Here is a 21,358-nt window from a genome sequence, read left to right on the forward strand (position 1 = left end):
CAGCAGAGACCCGCCGGCCATGGTGCCTGCTGCATGCACGAGCCTATCGCTCCAGCGCTGGACATGTACAGCGCTGGTAGTGAAGGGGGTTAAATGTGTAGCTCCTGAAAGTGCACAAAATTTAATTATTCCAAAATGTAATGTTATAAATAAGGAATGCACTCCCTCAGCTCAAAATTTTGCCACAACAAACTAAAGACAGAGAGGAAGCTTTAGCCTACAGTCCCCGCAGCCCCTCTATACAACTATTCCATCCCTTTTCTCCAAAACTACCTACTCCACCATTTCAGCAGAAAAACTTTCCAACTTTCTCCCAACCTGTGCCCTAGACCCAATCCCATCCCACCTCACCCCCAACCTCACCACAGTGTTTAGCCCTGGCCTAACCCATCTCTAACCACTGGTGTCTTCCCGTTTTAAACATGCTACCATCACACTCATCCTTAAAAAGCCTTCTGTTGACCCATCCTCTTTTTTTTTTTTAGCTATTGCTCCATATCACATCTCCCGAATGCCTTAAAGCTACTTGAACACGTCCACTTTAAGCTATCCTCCCACCTCTCTTCCTACTCCTTCAACCAGCTAAATCTGGCTTCTGATCACACCAATGAACTAAAACCGCCCTAACCAAAGACCTGCTAAAGCGAAATGACATTACTCTGTCCTCTGCCTTTGGCAAAGCTGATCAGTCCCTTCTGTTAGAGGATTTACCCATCTCTTGGTAGCACAGACTTGGTCCTCTCCTGGATCATCTCATACCTCAGAGACCAGACATTTATTGCCTCCCACCCATTGATAACTGATGGTTGCTCATTGGAACGAGGGCAACACTCTGCGGTATGAGTGGAGTGGAGAACATGCATGTTCGATAACCCATTCAATTCTATGGTGATGCCTGAGTACATGCACTTGGCCATCTCCTGCAGCCACATAGAGTTACATGGAGTGGTGGACACGCATGCATGTCTGCAGCTCTATGCAAACTGAGCAGCACAGGACTTTCTTCTAGTGATCAGTGGGGACCCCTGCAGACGGACCCCCATCTATCAGACACTTATCTCTACTTTGTGGATAGGAGATATGTTGTCATGAGAGAAAACTTTAGGCTGAATTTACACGGCCCAAATATCGTGAACAAACGTTCATAGGAATGCTTGTTTCAATAACCTGCCCATCTAAAGGTCCACAGATCACCCGATGAATGAGTGAAACACTCGCTAATTGGGTGAAATGATAGTTGGTGCAGACCCCTCGATCATCGTTCCCAGGTAGCAGTATAAACAGCACTGTGCCGCCCAGGAACAGATTTTGTATGGGGACGGAAGACAGCAGCAGCGATTGCTTGTCTTCATACTATGGAGGTGATCGCTGCATGTAAATGTAGCGGTCTCCTCCACTTAACGAACAGCTGACTGTTGGGAAGGAACACTTCTTTCCCGACAAGCGTCTACTCCTCACCCGGTGTAAACGCACCTTTAGCTGTGTGTAAGTGAGGCTAATGTAAATCTCCTTACCCCATGTTGTACTACAGTCTCCGGAAACCTTCTCAGCAAAAGGAGCAGCATCTCTGCCCGTTCCAGCGTATTAAAACACTGCTCGGTAGCCTTCAATAACATTTCACACTGCACACGACCGGGAAGTGCCTCAAACAGGCCTGGAAAACACAACACTTAATCAGGACATGGAATATTGGACTACTGCACCGTATACGTAGAGCTATTCTAAAACATCTACCTTCAGATGTAGCTCTCCAGAAGGGATCATGCACACGACCATAGCCTGTTTTGTGATCCGCAAAGCACGGATACGGCCGCGTACGTTCTGCATTTTGAAGAATAGCCCTATCCTTGTCCATAAAAGGGGCAAGAATAGCACATGTTCTATTTTTCGGTGAGTGCCACAGAACAGACACCCTTTATTTACATATAGTCCTTTTGGAACAACAATTGCCTTTTTTCCACCTGCTAGAAGAATTAAAACCTAACTTTCATTCTTTTCTATTTTAATATATCTTCTTGATGAGGACATATATAAAAGTATCAGTAGGAGGCACAGTTTTGGCACCGTGATACTACTGTATTTGGCGTCCTGCTTTATGTCTCTGTGGCAGGAACTTAGATTGGTTTGCTATGTCTGTGGCTGCGCACTGCCACCCACTTTCCTAATCTCTGTATGCCCTATATTCTCACATGTTGGCATTTGTAAATGGTCTGTGCCCCTAAGGGCTAATGCACACGGCTGTTGCCCCGCCATGGCCATATGGTGGGTCCGAAATACACGGGGCACCGGCCATGTGCAAATGGGTCCGCAAACCCGGAGATGCTGTGCGGAAGCACGGATCAGAACCCCATGGAAGCACTACGGAGTGCTTCCGTGTTGTTTCTGCCCGTGCCTCCGCAATGCAAAAAAGTAGTGCATGCACTAATTTTTTGCAGTGCGGACTGTCGGATGCGGATCGCGGACCCCATTCAAGTGAATGGGTCGTAATCCGCATGCGGCTGCCCCACAGTCGGTGCCTGTGTGCATGAGCCCTTACTGGTATTAAAATGCCTAACAGACGCTGCCCCCCCAACACCATGTGCTGTCCCCATTAAAGTGAAAGATTCCACATCCGACCAGGACAAAATGCAGATCAGGTGCGGAAAAAAATAAATATACCGTATGTCTTTGTGCGCCAATTCTAAATCAGAAGTAGAAACTCTGTAAACAAACTTAAGAGAAAGGGACATTTTCCTCCCCTTCCATCTCAGTCTGCATTTACTGTACGAAGAGCCTGCACAGATTCCTCCTCAATCACCAAACTAAAGACATGGAGAAGGAAGAACGTGGGTGCAGCTACAGCTTCCTATGGAGTGAAGGAGAGGTTTATGCACTACCGCCATCATATCCTAGGACGTGTGCAAGACATCAACCCCTGTGCAGGCCAGAAAAGGGTTCAATGCCATGCTTGCTTATTTCCTGAAGTGTGGGGCTTATTAGCTGGGGCATGGCCTTCCACAGCATTTCAACTTTATCAAAAATTATAGTTGGTGTAAATTTGACTTTCTGGCGCACTACTGACTTTCAACACCTGCTGTGACTGAAACACAAGACCTGGTACTTAGATCTGATCTCCATATTATATCAGGAAGCAATGCTCAGGGTGCTGGGAGCAGATTGAAAGGGTTTATTTCCTGGGAGGGGAGAAGCTAGCAGTGATAGCACCCTGGCATCACATCTGTGACTGAAAGGGGTTGTGTCACTTCAGCAAATGATATTTATCATGTAGAGGAAGTTATTACAAGCCGCTTACTAATGTATTGTGTTTGTCCAGATTGCTTCCTTTGCTGGCTGGATTCATTTTTCCATCACATACACTGCTCATTTCCATGGTTATGACCACCCTACAATCCATCAGTGGTGGTCGTGCTTGTACACTACAGGAAAAAGCACTATCCTATGTGCAGTCCCACGGTCTCGGCCACCAGGAGGCCAGCCTTTTTTCATATATCGTGCAAGCATGACCACCACTGCTGGATTGCAGGGTGGTCATAACCATGGAAACAAGCATTGCATATTGTGATGGAAAAATAAAGCCAGCTAGCAAAGTAAGTGCCTTGTATCAACTCTCTCTACATAATAAATGTTACTTGCTGAAGTGAGACAACACCTTGAAACATTCAATCCACTCATCAGAAAGTGTGTTTTTTTATTTAATTTAATTTAATAAGCGTGTGTATCTACAAGCTCCATTCAGATGAATGGGACAGTTGCATAAATTTCTATAACAAATCTGCTGCATGTGAACATACCCCGACACCTCTTACCCTGAGAGGGGTATTCTGGTTGTTAGAAGTTATCCCCTATCCACAGGGTAGAGGATAACTATTAGATTTGTGAGGGTCCTACCAGTAGGACAATTTTTTAATTATTTTTTTTTAAATATGCTCTACACCAGGGGTCAGCAACCTCCGTCAGTCCAACAGTTGTGAAACTACAAATTCTAGCAAGCTCCAGTCACCTCTATGGGAGTTACAAGAGCAGCCCAGCAAGTGTGCTTGATGGGAGTCGTAGTTTTATCCCAGCTGTACACCACAATGTCATTGCTGGGGTCTTAAAGGGGTTGTCAGGGTTCATGCTCCGATGCTCTCCTTTGCCCTGCGCTGAATCGCACAGGGCAAAGGCATTTTGTGGAGTTCCGGTGACGTTATGGGTACTGATGGGCAGGCTTTAGCACTGCTCTAGCCTGTAAAACGGCTAGGGGAGTGCTAAAGCCCGCCCATCACTGAACACACTGCTGGGCGGAAGTTTCTGCCTCACAGTGTATTATAGTAAATAAAAGAGCCCTTGCCCTGCGCGATCCTGCACAGGGCAAGGTAGAGCACCGGTGCATGAACTGGAGCTCGCGTGAAATTATAGGAAAAGAAACCCCTTAAAAAAACAAGATTTTTGTATAACTTACCAGTAAAATCTCTTTCTCGCTCTTTCCTTGGGGGACACAGAAGACCTTGGGTATAGCTCATCTCCATAGGAGGCGTGACACTAAGTGAAGACTGTTAAGCCCCTCCTCCACAGCTATACCCTCAGCCTGGAGAGAGAGACTGCCAGTTGCGTGTCCAAGCAGTGAGAAAAGGCAAAGTCCAACAAGGAACCAACAAGCCAACTACCCAACGGGTAACAAAAACTCGGAAACCGTACAGAGAAAAACAATGAATGGGTGGGTGCTGTGTCCCCCAAGGAAAGAGCGAGAAAGAGATTTTACTGGTAAGTTATACAAAAATCTCGTTTTCTCGCCCAGTTTCCTTGGGGGACACAGAAGACCTTGGGACGTTCAAAAGCAGTCCAAAAGGGGGAGGGACCACAGCACCAAGGTGAAGCACCCGAAAGGCATCAATGAACCGCCGCCCGCAAACCCAGGCGGGGCAGGCAGCATCTGCCAAAGTCAGAGTATGCACCCTGTAGAACTTGTCAAGGCGTGCAAGGTAGACCTGTGGCCGCCTTGCCCAAATGCATGGCCGAAGCCCAATGCCTCCGGCCCAGGAGGCACCGACCGCTCTGGTGAAATGAACGGTGACACCAAGACAGAATCCTGCCCTTGGTGCGGAAACCTCAGCAATAGCCAATCTGAGCAAGCGGAGGACAACCACCCTGGAGTCCGTCAACCCTATGCACAGACCTCCTGGAAACCCAAGAGGCCGAACATCTACAAGAGTCGGAGATCTCCAAGTAAAAAAAACGGCAAGGCCCAAACAACGTCCAAATAGGTGAGGTGTTGAAGCGAAAGGCAAACACCACCTTCAGAAGGAAGGAAGGAACGAAGAAAAACGGGATGTAGAACAGCCCTGTCCCGGAAAAGACAGAAGGCTCGTAACAAAAAAAAGGGCCATTCCGGCACCCGTCAGAGACACGACTGATACAGAACACAACCGTACCGGACAGAAGGGGTAGAGAGAACCTCTGTAACGGCCCCAAGGACAAGATTGGAGCGCCGAGAGCTCAGTATATAGTCCCAGGGCGGTACCGAAGGACAGTACAGAGGAACCAAAGAGCCACTCCGAGGAAGAAGGTCTTGGCAGGCCCAGAGGGCCGGGAACGCTGGAAGAGGAAGAACAGCGCCGACACTTGACACCCCAAGTAAAAGACAGAACCATGGGGAGAGAAATTCAGAGTGGGGAATGCACAGCTTCCCACAGAACCCCATACAAAAAAACCCTAAGCCTTACGACAGATCCTGGACGAAACACAGCCAGGAGTGGACAGTAGCGAACCCGCTGGAGTCGCCTGGCAAGCGGGCGAAAACCCAATGTGATCAGGCGCAGACCAGTAACACGGGCAGAAGGGTCGACAAAACTAGCCCCGTCGGCCCTCGAACAACGTTGTCCCGTATCCACCCGAGTGGGGGAGCAGAGGACAGATGGAAAGAACCCAAAGGATCCGCCAGATACCAGGAGAAGACAGGCAAAAGTCCATGCTGATGTAACCACGTTGTACAGCCCCGGTGTGGGAGATCAAAGGACAATCTGGATCGAAAAAGGTAGTCCCCCCAAGTTATCAAGAAGGCAAGTCTACAGCAGGACCATGCAATCTGCACTCAGCGGGAGGACAGCACGCGGTAGACTCGGTAAATAGGCACACAGCTAATACAGCCAGTGTGAACCAGGGAGACAGCACGAGGCCAAAAGGAACACCGGAACCATCCACATGAACAACCATGCTCTCCCCAGAGGGGAGGACAGTGAAAGAACAGCCTCTGAAGTCCGGCGGGAAGCCACATCGGAGTGATCCGTACCGAGCGGGAGCCAAACAAAGCCGGCGAGATAAGGCAGTGGAGACAGAGGCCGGCATAACACCCTCCAACCGAAAGGAGGAGGAGTGGGCAACAGGGAAGCCATAGGCCAGCTGAAAAGCAGAACCCGCTACACAGAGACGCCCGGTCCACCGCCTCGCAGAAGGCGAATACCTTGGAGAACCCAAGGCGGAGGTCCTCCGGACCTGGGTAATCGAGCACCCAAGAGAAGTTGGGTGACCTTCCAGAGAATAGCAGCCCGAACCTGGCAGCAGATCAGACAGAAGCGCAGAGGCGCCAAGAGGAAGGACTCATACCACACTGCATCCGAAGAGGAGGAAATTGCAGCAGGCAAGGGAATCGCAGTCCTGCACGAGCCAACGAAGAATTCGAGAGGCGCTGCAGACAACAGCACTCCCGAGCATGTGACCACTAGCGCAGGGGAACAATGCCGCGGGAGGACGAATGGGTACGTATCTAGGGACCACGAACACACCCCGGGCGGAAGGGCCACGAAAGGAATGAGTACCACCCAGCTAGGTGCAGTAGCAAACAAGTAGAGCCCGTCTACTTATAAAAAAAGGTATATACCTTTGAATACATTGGGCATTCATCTGCTGTTTGTTGGACACCACCTCAGGCCCACACAGTTGGACCGAATGAGCTCTTTAGAGAATAGTGCAAGGCTTGCTGGAAGCACCATATCCCAAGAGAAAAAAGTACATCTCAGGATAAAGGGGGGCATACGGACGAGTAGCCCCGTAAGCAGTGAGAAGGCCAACCCACCTATGGGAGGAGAAGGCATACACGGCCCAAACAACGGATAGAGCGCACAAGAAAGTCCGCCCACTGCAAAAAATAGTCACTCAGCGAAGAATCAGCCAGAGTCCAACCGGAACAATGGAAGTGCAAAGTGCAACCCGAAAGGTAGTCATGCACAAGACTAGTACGGCATGCGATGGAACGCAAACAGTCCGCCCAGAAAAGGGGGAAAATATACCTGGCAACCACTGCAGAGGCCTGCCCAAAAAAAGGGGAGGATGCCAAGGCCAGTACCTACTCCGGAAAGGTAGGACATACCATACTCCGCCCAGAAGGGGGCCATGCCCATGGCCGCACATATCCAGCAGAACGCAGGAAGGTCCACTTTAGTGAAAGGGGGCATGCACAGGTTATTCTATCATTAAGTGATTGTGCAAAAATCCACCCAACACCGAATGTCGTGAGAGTGCACCACTCCGCCAATGAAGGGGGACGTGTACCAGTCCAGCACAGCATAAACAAGGACAGCCGTGGATCGTGTGAGCGTGCAAAATGCCGCCCATGGAATAATGGGGGGCCATGCACAAGACCAGCACCGTATCCAATGGAAGTGCCAGCATTCCACCCAAGTTAGAGGGCATGCTCATGACCGGCAACGCATCCAGTGAGTGCAGTATTCCGCCCAGAAATGTTGGGGTCATGCACATGGCTAGCCACGCATCCAGTGAGAGCGCCGCCATGGATGAGAGTGCACGTATGTCGCCTGAGGAAAGGAGACATGTCCATGGCCGGCAGCGAATCCAGTGAGAGTGCGGCACACCGCCCACGGAAGGGGGAGGGGGGGGGGGTGGTGGTCATGCAGATGGCCTGCAACGGATCCAGTGAGAGTGCAGTGTACCTATGAAAGGGGTTCACGCACACGGCCGGCACCGTATCCGGTGAGAGTGCAGTATTCCGCCTATGGAAGGTTTCATGCACATGGCCGGCACCGTAACCGGGGAAAGTGCAGTATACCTCCTTATCCGGGGAGTGCGCAGTATACCTCTCATGGAAGGGGTTCATGCACATGGCCAGCACCGTATCCGGTAAGAGTGCAATATTCCACCTATGGAAGGGTTCATGCACATAGCCGGCAGCGAATCCAGTGAGTGCAGCGTCCCCCTGTGGAAGGGGGGTCGTGCATATGGCCAACACAGCATCCGGCGAGAGTGCAGCAGTCCGCCTAGAAAAGGGGGATCATGCACGAGGCCAGGCCGCAGCCAGGGAGAGTGCAGTATTCCGCCTAGGAAGGAGGGTCATGCACCTGCAGCCACCAGAACTGGAGTGGGTGACGAAGTCTGGTCAGAAAAAAATCTGCATGCACTTGGCAAGCGCCGAATCCCGGGAGAGGGCTAGAAAAAACGCCTGGGAGGCGCCGCGGCCGGGGAACACGACACACCGCCTAAGAGAGGGGGGCATGCATACAGACAGCAGTACTGAATGATGAGGCTGCCGCGTCCTGCGCAGCCCACAAGTCCAGTTGTTTAAAACAAAATAATAGAATTATTATTATTATTATTATTTTTTATTATCATTATTATTTATTTATTAATATTACAGCCTCCCTGAGGCAGAAAGGGGGCCACCATACAGGGGCACAGGCCGTACAGGCCCTCAGGAGCCGGCCAGTACCCAAAGGGTTAACAGGCATCTGGCCTGGGGGCGGCGCAGCGAACCCCTGGGGGTGGGGGAACCTCCAGGCGGGAAGAATCCGCGCCTGGAGAGTTCCCGCCCCCCCCCCCCCCCCCCCCCCCCCCAGAGGCCAGAATGTTGCAGCCTAGTAGGCCGGGGCCTAAATTTTAGCGTCGCCCGGCTGACCGGGGCCGCAAGTATTTAAAGTATCGGCCGGCCTAAGCCGGGCGCGGGAGCCCCCGTACCGGTCGCGGGTGCCCAACCCGAGCGCCGGAAGTGCGCAGCAGGCCGCGAAGCCTGAACAAACCATGCAGCGCCCCGGCCGGCCGGAATGCACCGACGGCCGGCCGGGACCTGTTGGAACACAGCGCTATCCAATGCCGGCTGCGGGAGCCCACCCGGCAGCCGGGAGAATCAGGGACCCGAGAGGAGCGTGGAGGTGCGGCCCAGTAGGCCGCGATGTCTGGGCCCAAATTTGCGGCGTCCGGCCAACCGGACGGATGGTCGGCCGGCCTAGTTAGAGCATAGTGCGCACATGCAATGCAGACCGCGGGTGCCCACCCCGCGGCCCGGAAGAGTCAGGGGCCCGAGGAAGGAGCACCGGATGGTGCGGGCCAGCAGGCCGCGAAGCCTGGACTAAATTTTGGCGGCGCCCAGGATTACCCATGCCGTCAGGAGCGGCAGCAGGTCCTGAGCAGCGCACCGGTAAGCACCCCCTCTTTGCGCGCGTCCTGCACCAGCGGTATGATCTATGGCGGGGAAGAGAGGGAGCAGATTGCCGCCTTGCGGCACCCCAGGGACCACCCTAGGTCCAGCAGGGCCACCCTATAGCCACTCTGCTCGGATAGGCTACCAGTATGGGGGTCAGTCACGCAGGAGACCGGGGAGGGAGGGGACGTAGGGCTGGAGAAGCCACTCTCTCACCACAGATGTCTTCACCCTCGGTCCGTTCCAGCAGGGTCGCCCCTTCAGCTACTGGCACCGTAGTGGCAGGACGCTGGAAGAGGGGCTTGGCGTGCGGGCGACCCTTGCGCTGGCGGGATGCAGGGGAGCTGGGCTGCCCTGGTCCACCTTGCCTTCTGTGGGGGAGGCAGCAGTGCGGATGACCGGCACTGGCGCAGCTCAACCCCGGGAGAAACAGAGAGGTCATGTGCGTCTCTGTTGTCCCGTATTCTGGAACAAAAAGAAAAGAAAAAGTAAAAATCAAAAATTTTAAAACAATAAAGGAGAAAACAGCCCTGCAGAGCAGGGAGTGTCTTGCCTCCTTGGACACTAAGCAAAAACTGGCAGTCTCTCTCTCCAGGCTGAGGGTATAGCTGTGGAGGAGGGGCTTAACAGTCTTCACTTAGTGTCACGCCTCCTATGGAGATGAGCTATACCCAAGGTCTTCTGTGTCCCCCAAGGAAACTGGGCGAGAAAGACCAATTTTTTGAATTTATTATACATTACCAGCTTATATGTGAATACCCTACATATTTTCATTTTCTTTGTCTTAATAAATGTGCCTCATTGTTTTCTATGACCTGGATCTACAATCCGCGCCCAAGATAATGCATGCAATATTTCGAACATCAAAACAAAGTATTTAAAGATTCCAGGTAACAATTTTACCTCTTAAAAACTGTGTTTGCTTGTCCTGTAAATCATTCCGAAGAGCAGCAGTTATCACGCTAATTTCCCTCCAAACCACAGGCTGGTCCGAAAAGGTCACAAACCTTAAAAATACAAATATAACTGTAAAAATCTGTCAGGTTCTCCAAGAAAGGGCGCCTCAAACAAATAAGACCGGTACATTTTAATACAAAGGAACACACTTTTTTTTTTTTTACACTAACACTAAGGCCCCTTTCACACCGGCGAGATTTCCGCGCGGGTGCAATGCGTGAGGTGAACGCATTGCACCCGCACTGAATCCGGACCTATTCATTTCTATGGGGCTGTGCACATGAGCGGTGATTTTCACGCATCACTTGTGCGTTGCATGAAAATCGCAGCATGCTCCTCTTTGTGCATTTTTCATGTAACGCAGGCCGCATAGAAATGGATGGGGTTGCGTGAAAATCGTAAGCATCCATCCCCAAGCAAGTGCAGATGCAGTGCTATATTTTCGGGATGGAGACCTGATCATTATTATTTTCCCTTATAACATGGATATAAGTGAAAATAATAGCATTCTGAATACAGAATGCATAGTACAATAGCGCTGGAGGGGTTAAAAATAAATAAAATTTAACTCACCTTAATCCACTTGTTCGCGCAGCTGGCATCTCTTCTGTCTTCTTTTGTGAAGAATAGGACCTTTGATGACGTCACTACGTTCATCACATGGTCCGTCACATGATCCATCACCATAGTACACCCGCCAGCAGTCCCTCAGGGTAGCCCGCAGTGTGATACTAATACTTTTCATCCCGCAGTCCGATGCTGCATAAGGTCAGAAAACGATCTTTAAAGTATGGCCTCATGCACACAGACGTTTTTTTTTTGCGGTCCGCAAAAACTGTTTTCGTTGTTCCGTGATTCGTGCCCGTTTTTTCTTCCGTGGGTCTTCCTTGATTTTTGGAGGATCCACGGACATGAAGAAAAAATCGTTTTGGTGTCCGCCTGGCCGTGCGGACCCAAACGGATCTGTCCTGACTTACAATGCAAGTCAATAGGGACGGATCCGTTTGACGTTGACACAATATGGTGCAATTGCAAACGGATCCGTCCCCCATTGACTTTCAGTGTAAAGTCAGGAGTCCCTATTATACCATCGGATCAGAGTTTTCTCCAATCCGAGGGTATATTTTAACTTGAAGCATCCCCATGGGAACGCCTCTATGTTAGAATATACTGTCGGATCTGAGTTTTCAGGAAGTGAAAACTCAGCTCTGAAAAAAGCTTGTATGCAGACGGATCTTCGGATCCGTCTGTATGAAAGTAACCTACGGATCACGGACGCGGATGCCAATCTTGTGTGCATCCGTGTTCTTTCACGGACCCATTGACTTGAATGGGTCCGTGAACAGTTGTCCGTCAAACAAATAGGACAGGTCATATTTTTTTTTTTACGGACAGGAAACACGGATCACGGCCGCTGATGAACAACGGTGCATTTTCCGAGTTTTCAACGGACCCATTGAGAACAACGGAACAACGGCCACGGATGCACACAACGGTCGTGTGCATGAGGCCTTTAACTGTCATATATATTTTTTGGGAGTATTGGATTGTGGTGATTAATATCACCTTGGTGGCCCTATTTCAACTTTTCACTGTGTATTCAATTAACCCTTAATTCCACATTTTTGTTCCCTGTACTGCCTATTTTTACCTGTGCTTAAAATCAGGTTGCTATGCAGGGTCCGTCTATGTGTTGAAGGACGGAGCACGCAGAAGCATGCTGCGTGCAAGGTCAGATTACTGACAGCCAGGGACTGTAAGTAAATGATTAAAGCCAGGTCCTCCCCAGCAGCTGATAACAGTGCCTGGGCTGTGTGCACTTCTCCCTGTCCCTGCGCTTGGCAAACGCTCCCTCGCTCAGCAGAGCTGGAGAATGCAGAGTCGAAGCAGAGCAGACCAGGGAAGGGAGATCTGCCGTCTTCTCAGTGTATAAATGAAAGCAACATGTGGTAAGAGGACTCCTTTGTGCTGCAGGAGATTAACCCTTTAGGGGGAGGGCTCTGGTTACTGACACTTTTGGGGGGCTATTGTTACTGGCTAGTGAGGGCAGGCGGGATTAGCCTCAGGGTGAGGGCAGTGCCTGCCATCTTAACTGAATAGTGAACTTGCAGTTTTATGCAGACTGGTTGCTAAGGGCTGAATCTTATTAAATATGGGGTAAGTCAGTCTAATAGTAACTGATTCTGGAATATCATGGTATTAGTAACTACATATATGAAAATTGAAATTAGGGTCTAAGTGTGACAGCTATCCTCCTCCGTCCACGCTAATTTGCATGTCAGCTTAAAGTCAAGGGGGCAGCGGCTTCCTTGATTCAAGTCAAGGTAATAAAGCCCCCTCTTGACTTTGAGTGACAGCCCGCAATTTGGCTTTGCCCTGACATGGGATCGCGCAGTAAAATAGAGGGCACCGTACATGCGCGAGACTTCAGAAAGTGAAGCCGAATTGCAGGCTGTCACTCAAAGGCAACAGGGGCGTGGTTATCTTGACTTGAATCAAGGAGGCCGCTGCCCCCTTGACTTCAAGCTGACATGCAAATTGGCACGGACGGAGGATAAAAGATAGTTTTCTGACCTCATGCAGCATCAGACTGCAAGATGAAAAGTATGATTAGCATCACACTGCGGGCGGGTTTACATGTATTTAGGAGGTGACAGGTTCCCTTTAAGAACCACTGCTTTAAGCCTCATGAACACAGACTGTGTGATACCGGCCTGGATTTCTTCGGTGCAGGAGAGGATGGCGTCATTGGTTGCTATGATCTATACCAGTGTATTACTGTACTGCGGCAGCAGGAAGCGCACGGGGTCATAGCAACCAATGACGCCGTGCACTCCTGCACTCAGAAGAAATCCAGGCCGGTATCACACAGTCCGTGTTTCACAGACTTGTGCATGAAGCATTATACACTTTTTCCCCCTTTCCCCCACAAAAAAAAAAAAGCTTTATAAAAAGGAGACTGCTTTGTCCAGTTAAAAAAAAAATGAGCCAAATATATTAATGAAGTGCGGCGTTTTTGGTGTGAAGTAAGCAAGATTTGACCGGCCACAAGGGTGTCTGACACCTGCCTCATCTAAACTGTAAATATCAGACAATCTACTCATTGTGCCGCTATGTACTACTACTCCCAGCCCTAATACACTAATAGAAATACTACTGGTGAAGCAGACTTACATGTCGTACAACAGCCTTCCAGCTGAGGCGGTTCGCTCTGCATTCCTTTCAATAGTGTACATCTCATACTGAAGAAGGGAAAAACAGACGTGAGGTCACCACACATGTGCCACCCAAATTCAAGGCTCCTGAAACTCATGAAAGTTGCATGCACATTCATTTTGAAACTAGGGCTCCATGGAGATGAATGGATGGGATCACATGAGATCCAAGTGCAAGATCACATCCTATTTATGAGATCACTTCATATTGCAGGCTATTTGTACCTTTACACAAAGGCAACACGAGGAGAATGTGACACAAACATGGCCTTATGCATGCAATGATCCCAGACCTGCAACCCCTAGAAGTCATGGACTGACAGCTGTACAGCACACCATACTTGTGACATGATGGAATCTGCAACACTTTTGGTGGGATAGGGATGATCAGTAGGGCAGGACAGCTATGGAAAGGATGTTGGGGCTGGGAATGTGCGGCAGGCAGACTACGGAGGTGATGGGAATGATCAGTAGGGCAGGACAACTATGGAAAGCATGGAGGAGCTGGGGGTGTGTGGCAGGCGGACTATGGAGGGGATAGGAATGATCAGTAGGGCAGGAAGACTATGGAAAGCATGGAGGAGCTGGGGGGGTGTGGCAGGCGGACTATGGAGGGGATAGGAATGATCAGTAGGGCAGGAAGACTATGGAAAGGATGGAGGTGTGCGCGGCACAGCAGGAGGACTATAAAGGGGATGAGGGGTGCAGGCACAGCAGGAGGACCATGGAGGGGATGAGGGGTGCAGGCACAGCAGGAGGACCATGGAGGGGATGAGGAGTGCAGGCACAGCAGGACGACCATGGAGGGGATGAGGGGTGCAGGCACAGCAGGACGACCATGGAGGGGATGAGGGGTGCAGGCACAGCAGGACGACCATGGAGGGGATGAGGGGTGCAGGCACAGCAGGACGACCATGGAGGGGATGAGGGGTGCAGGCACAGCAGGACGACCATGGAGGGGATGAGGGGTGCAGGCACAGCAGGAGGACTATAGAGGGGATGAGGGGTACAGGCACAGCAGGAGGACCATGGAGGGGATGAGGGGTGCAGGCACAGGAGGACTATGGAGGGCCTGCACATCTCATCCTTCATAGGTCTTCCCTAGCTACAGCTCCAGGCACCTGGATATTGAAGTCCTGCGGGTACAGGGTGCGGGCGGTGATCAGCCATGCCCGGGCCGCACAGGTGTCCTCCTGGACGAGCTCCCGCGCCCTCCGTACAAGGAACTCACAGTCCCCGAGCCCGGCCATGGTTAGGATGAAGTGTAGGCGAACACTTATTTCGTCAGTAGTGGGCGCCGCTGTGCGCATGCGCGTTAGGTACTCGGCGAAGATTTATGTCGTAGCTGTCGCTTTCCGCTCTGTGAGGCAGTGATCTCCAACTTGTGGCTGTCCAGCTGTTGTAGAACTACAGCTGCCATCAGCCACTGGCTGTCAGGGCATGATTGCAGTTGTAGCTTTGCAACAGCCGAACCACAGGCTGGGGAACACTGCACTTGGGCAAGGCAATGGTTCTGCTGTCTCCACCTATCTACTAGCCACTGCATACATTGAAGTAGATGTACAGGGTAATAGGGGTGTAGCGTTATACTACCCTACCTCGTGAGATTTCCCTACCCTCTGACTTCCTGTCGCATCAGAGATGACGTCGGGAGGCGTGCCTTACTTTTCACCATCTGCGCATGCCCAAAAGGACACTCTAGTGAAAATCTCACGGCTGACTTTAGCAGCACACCGGGACACTGCGCATGCGTCGGGGAGCCGAGGTAGGGAAAAATCACGGCTCAGTGCGCAAGCGCGGTTAACTCATTAAAATCCACCCGATATACGCGCCTGCGCAATGTGGTGGTAGGGAAAAATTACGTCCCAGTGCGCAAGCGCCGAGGGTAAGTATGAATATCCATGCCAAAAGCACTTTTAACCCTTTGCAGGACCTATTCTCATATTGGTTCTTGATTGATTGTCCTCTTATATATAGGTTCTATTATATAGGGGGTCTGTCTGCACAGTATATTTGGGGGGCTGTCTGCACAGTATATTTGGGGGGCTGTCTGCACAGTATATTTGGGGGGCTGTCTGCACAGTATATTTGGGGGGCTGTCTGCGCAGTATATTTGGGGGGCTGTCTGCGCAGTATATTTGGGGGGCTGTCTGCGAAGTATATGGGGGGGCTGTCTGCGAAGTATATGGGGGGGCTGTCTGCGCAGTATATGGGGGGGCTGTCTGCGCAGTATATGGGGGGCTGTCTGCACAGTATATGGGGGGCTGTTTGTGATGTATATTGGGGGGGCTGTCTGGGATGTATATGGGGGGCTGTCTGCGCAGTATATTGAGGGCTGTCTGCGCAGTATATGGGGGGTGTCTGTGCATTATATAGGGAGGTCTGTGCAGTATATGAGGTGCTGTCTGCGCAGTGTATGAGGTGCTGTCTGCGCAGTGTATGAGGTGCTGTCTGCGCAGTATATGGGGGGGCTGTCTGCGCAGTATATGGGGGGGCTGTCTGCACAGTATATGGGGGGCTGTCTGCGCAGTATATTGGGGGGTCTGTCTGCGCAGTATATGGGGGGGTGTCTGTGCATTATATAGGGAGGTCTGTGCAGTATATGGGGGGGCTGTCTGTGCGTTATATAGGGAGGTCTGTGCAGTATATGCGGGGTGTCTGCACATTCTATTGGGGGGTGTCTCCACAGTATATTCTGGGGACGTCTGCGCATTATATGGGGGGATGTCTGCGCATTATATGGGGGGATGTCTGTGCATTATATGGGGGGTGTCTGCGTATTATATGGGGGGTGTCTGCTCATTATATGGGGGGGTGTCTGTGCATTATATAGGGAGGTCTGTAAAGTATATGGGGGGGCTGTCTGCAAAGTATATGGGGGGGCTGTCTGCGCAGTATATGGGGGGGCTGTCTGCGCAGTATATGGGGGGCTGTCTGTGCGGTACGGTATATTGGGGGATGTATGTGCAGCATATTTGGGGGGCCAATGTATTATATTTGTGGGCTGTGCGTTAGATGTGGAGCTGTGCACCACGTGTGGCCTCTGTGTTAGATGTGTACAACCCTATTTTAACAAAAAATAAATAAATAAATTCCCTATATCTCCTATGCCATGGCATGTTTTTTGCTACGAAACTGCATCTCGTCACTTGGAGAAGGATGAGAAGCTGCCCCCCATCCAGAGGGACACACCTGCCACCAAATCCGTCGCTCACTGGATTCTGTAATCACCGTCTGCTGTGTATGTGTGCACCGTCAGTCTGCATGCACTGCGTCTGTTCTGCCATTTGCTCTAACCATTTTATTTTTATTTTTTTTGTGTCACAACTCTGACCAGCATGTTCTCCTATGGAACACGAAGTACCTGAAGTGGAATGAAGAAGCCCATGTTTGAGGCCTGCGCCCTGGCTGGAGCATTGAAGGGGCATCTGACACGTGACAAGCTGCTCCAGCATTGTGTACTGTGATCACCGCAAGTTCAGAGGTCGGCAACCATAGGCCGTCCACATGCTGTGAATTACATCTCCCATCATGCTGGTAAAGTATTATGGGAGGTGTAGTCCAAAACATCTGGACTACCAAATGCGTATGAATGAAAAGCATGGTGTGTGTGACTGTTCAGTAACAAGGGTTGAAGCCTTGACGTGGCGTTACTGCTCACATGTGTATCCATGTGCCAATTCAACCAATGTGAGTAACTGTAATTAATACTGATTAGGTAACTATAAATACTGTGACAATGGAGAATTAAACGACCGTATCACCTACACACTGCTTACACTGTGACCGTATCTCCTACACACCGCTTACACCGTGACCGTATCTCCTACACACCGCTTACACCGTGACCGTATCTCCTACACACTGCTTACACAGTGACCGTATCACCTACACACCGCTTACACCGTGACCGTATCTCCTACACACCGCTTACACCGTGACCGTATCTCCTACACACCGCTTACACCGTGACCGTATCTCCTACACACCGCTTACACCGTGACCGTATCTCCTACACACCGCTTACACCGTGACCGTATCTCCTACACACTGCTTACACAGTGACCGTATCACCTACACACCGCTTACACCGTGACCGTATCACCTACACACCGCTTACACCGTGACCGTATCTCCTACACACTGCTTACACAGTGACCGTATCTCCTACACACCGCTTACACCGTGACCGTATCACCTACACACTGCTTACACCTTGACCGTATCACCTACACACTGCTTACACCGTGACCGTATCTCCTACACACTGCTTACACCGTGACCGTATCTCCTACACACTGCTTACACCGTGACCGTATCTCCTACACACCGCTTACACCGTGACCGTATCACCTACACACTGCTTACACCTTGACCGTATCACCTACACACTGCTTACACCTTGACCGTATCACCTACACACTGCTTACCGTGACCGTATCTCCTACACACTGCTTACACCGTGACCGTATCTCCTACACACTGCTTACACCGTGACCGTATCTCCTACACACTGCTTACACCGTGACCGTATCTCCTACACACTGCTTACACCGTGACCGTATCTCCTACACACTGCTTACACTGTGACCGTATCTCCTACACACTGCTTACACTATGACCGTAACTCCTACACACTGCTTACACTGACCGTATCTCCTACACAATGCTTACACTGTGACCGTATCACCTACACACTGCTTACACTGACCGTATCTCCTACACACTGCTTACACTGTGACCGTATCTCCTACAAACTGCTTACACTGTGACCGTATCTCCTACACACTGCTTACACTGACCGTATCTCCTACACACTGCTTACACCGTGACCGTATCTCCTACACACCGCTTACACCGTGACCGTATCTCCTACACACCGCTTACACCGTGACCGTATCTCCTACACACCGCTTACACGTTGACCGTATCTCCTACACACTGCTTACACTGTGACCGTATCTCCTACACACTGCTTACACCGTGACCGTATCACCTACACACTGCTTACACTGTGACCGTATCTCCTACACACCGCTTACACGTTGACCGTATCTCCTACACACTGCTTACACTGTGACCGTATCACCTACACACCGCTTACACTGTGACCGCATCTCCTTCACAATTATGTCCAGTTTCAGCTCTGATCACGGACCACACCTTTTGGACTCTTGTACACGACTATATGCACTAAAACATGTATAGTGTTAGTTAACGGGCTATATTGATCGTGCGTACAGGAGTACATGGCATCTTGATGTTGTTCATGTTGTGCCTCACAATGGGCTATTGTCCCGCATTCATATGATCTATTCTCTATTCGTGCTAAACAATAGTCCCACCTGAAGCTCGACTTGCGCAGCATCATTGTAATCTATGATTGTGTATACTCCTGTTGGCATGATCAATGCCAGTGTGGGACATATGGCCCTCTTGAAGGTAATACAGTAGTGTAAAAGAGGCCTTAAAATGGGTTTTCTCATCTCAGACAATAGGGGCGTATCGCTTGGATATGCCCCCATTGTCTTATAGCTGCTGTTCCCCGCACCTATATTGAGAACTGGTCCCCGAAATTGGAGTATGGCGCAATGTGCATGCTCTGCCGCCCTCCATTCTTTTCTATGTGAGAGTTGTGGATTAGCAAACACTGGTCGACGGACCCCATTAAATCTGGTGTCCTCCAGCCACAGCGCTACCTGCTCCGTTCTCAATATAGGTGCGTGTCCCATCGGTGGTACCCACTCCTATCAGACAATGGTTGCATATTCAAGCGATTGGAATACCCCTTTAACAGCAGTTAGTCCCTTGTGTGTCCATTGTGGTAATCACACTAGTTGTTGTCATAGCGTCATAGGGAAATCATTAATCAAACTGTTAAATTACAATTTATTAATGAATTCATGAAGATGCTGATGGACCGTGACTCCCACAAGGGCTCATATGAAAAGGGGCAAGATTGAACAACGAACAAGCATTTGCTGTTCATGTGCCAATCATAGGGTCTACGATCAATTAAGAGCCAAAAGATAGCTTATTATTGATTGTATTGTTCATGGTTCACCTTTGGCAATAATGTCGTTTTGGGGAAAAAAATAAAAATAAAATACCAAGGGCTTTTTAATAAACGTACAGTAGTGACCCTATGGTAGTTTTAATGTCACCACAGCGGTAGTGCCAAAGGTTACTGTTACCCTGTACTGGCCAATGAAAACACAAATACATTAAAGTTAACTATACATTTTTTAATTTTTGTATAAATTACAATATATCCATAAAAAGAAAAAAAGAAAATATATACATACTATAAAAAGAAAAAAAGAAAATATATACATACTATAAAAAAAAATAATGAAATTTTTAGTGGAGTAGGACTGTCAGGTAGGTGGTTTGAGGTTGGCAATGGTAACCCCCCTGTCCTCTTTATTCTCTGAGCTAAAAATACAGTCCACAAGAAAGGATGCAGGTTGAAATTGTGGGTTGTATAAGGGTCTGAGGAGGAGGGTACCCGAGCATGTGTAGAGGTGGTGGGGAAAATAGTGGGACGGAGAAGTAGAAAAGAGACAGAAGGGAACACATGCCCGGGGGCTGGGAATGGGAAGGTTGTCGGTAATGGTCACTGGTGTGGGATGGGGTTGTGGGGGCGGTGGCCAATTTCTGTGACACATTCTCTAAGCATGATATTAAACTCATGCAACTGCTCGGGCGTCATTGAGTCCACCAAATTGATAATGCTTACTCCATAATGGTAGTTAGGGCTGCATTGGATCGCCGACTCTGCTCCCTCCCAGCGGCGAATCAAGGCAGCACTAAACTCCTTCTGATGTTTGTCCAAACCTTCTACAGTGTTGGAAACAACCTCTACACGGTCCACATAATCATTTTGCTTTGGCACACCGGATCTCTGCATGCTCAGCAGGGCTCTTAAATTTGGATGTCAACCTAAGAGTCTCTGTTGAGCAGAGGGATCAGGTAGGGGACCCGGATTCTCCCGAGCAGATGCATGAGGGACAGGAGGTCTGGCGTTGGCGATCCATTCATTTTCCGCATCAGGAGGTTGTTCAGTCTCCAGAGTGCTGCTCTTAGTTCTGTATGAAAAAAATAAAAAAATAAAACTGACCTTTAAAAACACCATCCATGTACGATGCTACGTCTACATTACACCATAAGTTGGCTGTCCAAAACAGGGTAGCCAAACGCTCTGCTGTTACAGACAGTCCCTTAAATTACATTTCTGTTTACATTTCATTTACATTTCTTTAAAAAAAATATATAATTTACCTTCTTTGTGCCATTGTGCGTCGTCGTAAACCAAGGCCGCTGTATATGTACTCCCTGAGGTTGCGCCGGACCCAATCGGGGACTGAACCTCCTTCTTATAGTCCATTCTGAAGCCGTCCTGGATAGATCAGCAACGCGTTGTGTAACCTGTTTGAAAGTTGAAAAAAAAAAACATAACATGATGTAAGGTTAAGAACAATATGAATGTTTAAAAAAATAAATAAAAATGCTGTTCTTACAACATATCTCCGGAGACACCGCATTTAACTCTCCCCAGGTCTCAGAAAGGTCAGAACATATGTCCCTCTATGGCCGCTTGGTCCGATGATGATCAGTGTGTTGGCCGTCAGAGTGGTCCCGTAAAGATTGACGTGCCACCACAAGTTAGATGAGGAGCTCGTTATCAATGGTAGGCACCCCAAACTCCTCATCCTCTATGTTGTAGCCTCTTGAACCATGAAAGAAAAAAAAAAGAAAATAATCTAATTTAAAGCAAAAT

The 21,358-nt window shown here is 49.7% G+C and overlaps 1 protein-coding gene across 2 annotated transcripts in view; it reads right to left on the reverse strand.

Moving 5' to 3' along the window:
* The window catches only part of INTS10 (integrator complex subunit 10), a 57,862-nt gene extending 43,009 nt beyond the window's left edge, over positions 1-14,853 (reverse strand). For both annotated transcript variants that reach the window (XM_044305029.1, XM_044305026.1), the window contains exons 1-4: positions 14,700-14,853; positions 13,538-13,605; positions 10,310-10,413; positions 1,515-1,654 (exon numbers count right to left, since the gene is read on the reverse strand). In XM_044305029.1, coding sequence (XP_044160964.1) covers positions 1,515-1,654; positions 10,310-10,413; positions 13,538-13,605; positions 14,700-14,828 — 441 coding nt within the window. In that variant the 5' untranslated portion in view covers positions 14,829-14,853. The remainder of the gene's footprint in view (positions 1-1,514; positions 1,655-10,309; positions 10,414-13,537; positions 13,606-14,699) is intronic.
* Positions 14,854-21,358: the final 6,505 nt, after the last annotated feature.

This window comes from Bufo gargarizans, chromosome 1 (genome assembly GCF_014858855.1).
Source record: "Bufo gargarizans isolate SCDJY-AF-19 chromosome 1, ASM1485885v1, whole genome shotgun sequence".
NCBI classification, from domain to species: Eukaryota; Metazoa; Chordata; class Amphibia; order Anura; family Bufonidae; genus Bufo; species Bufo gargarizans.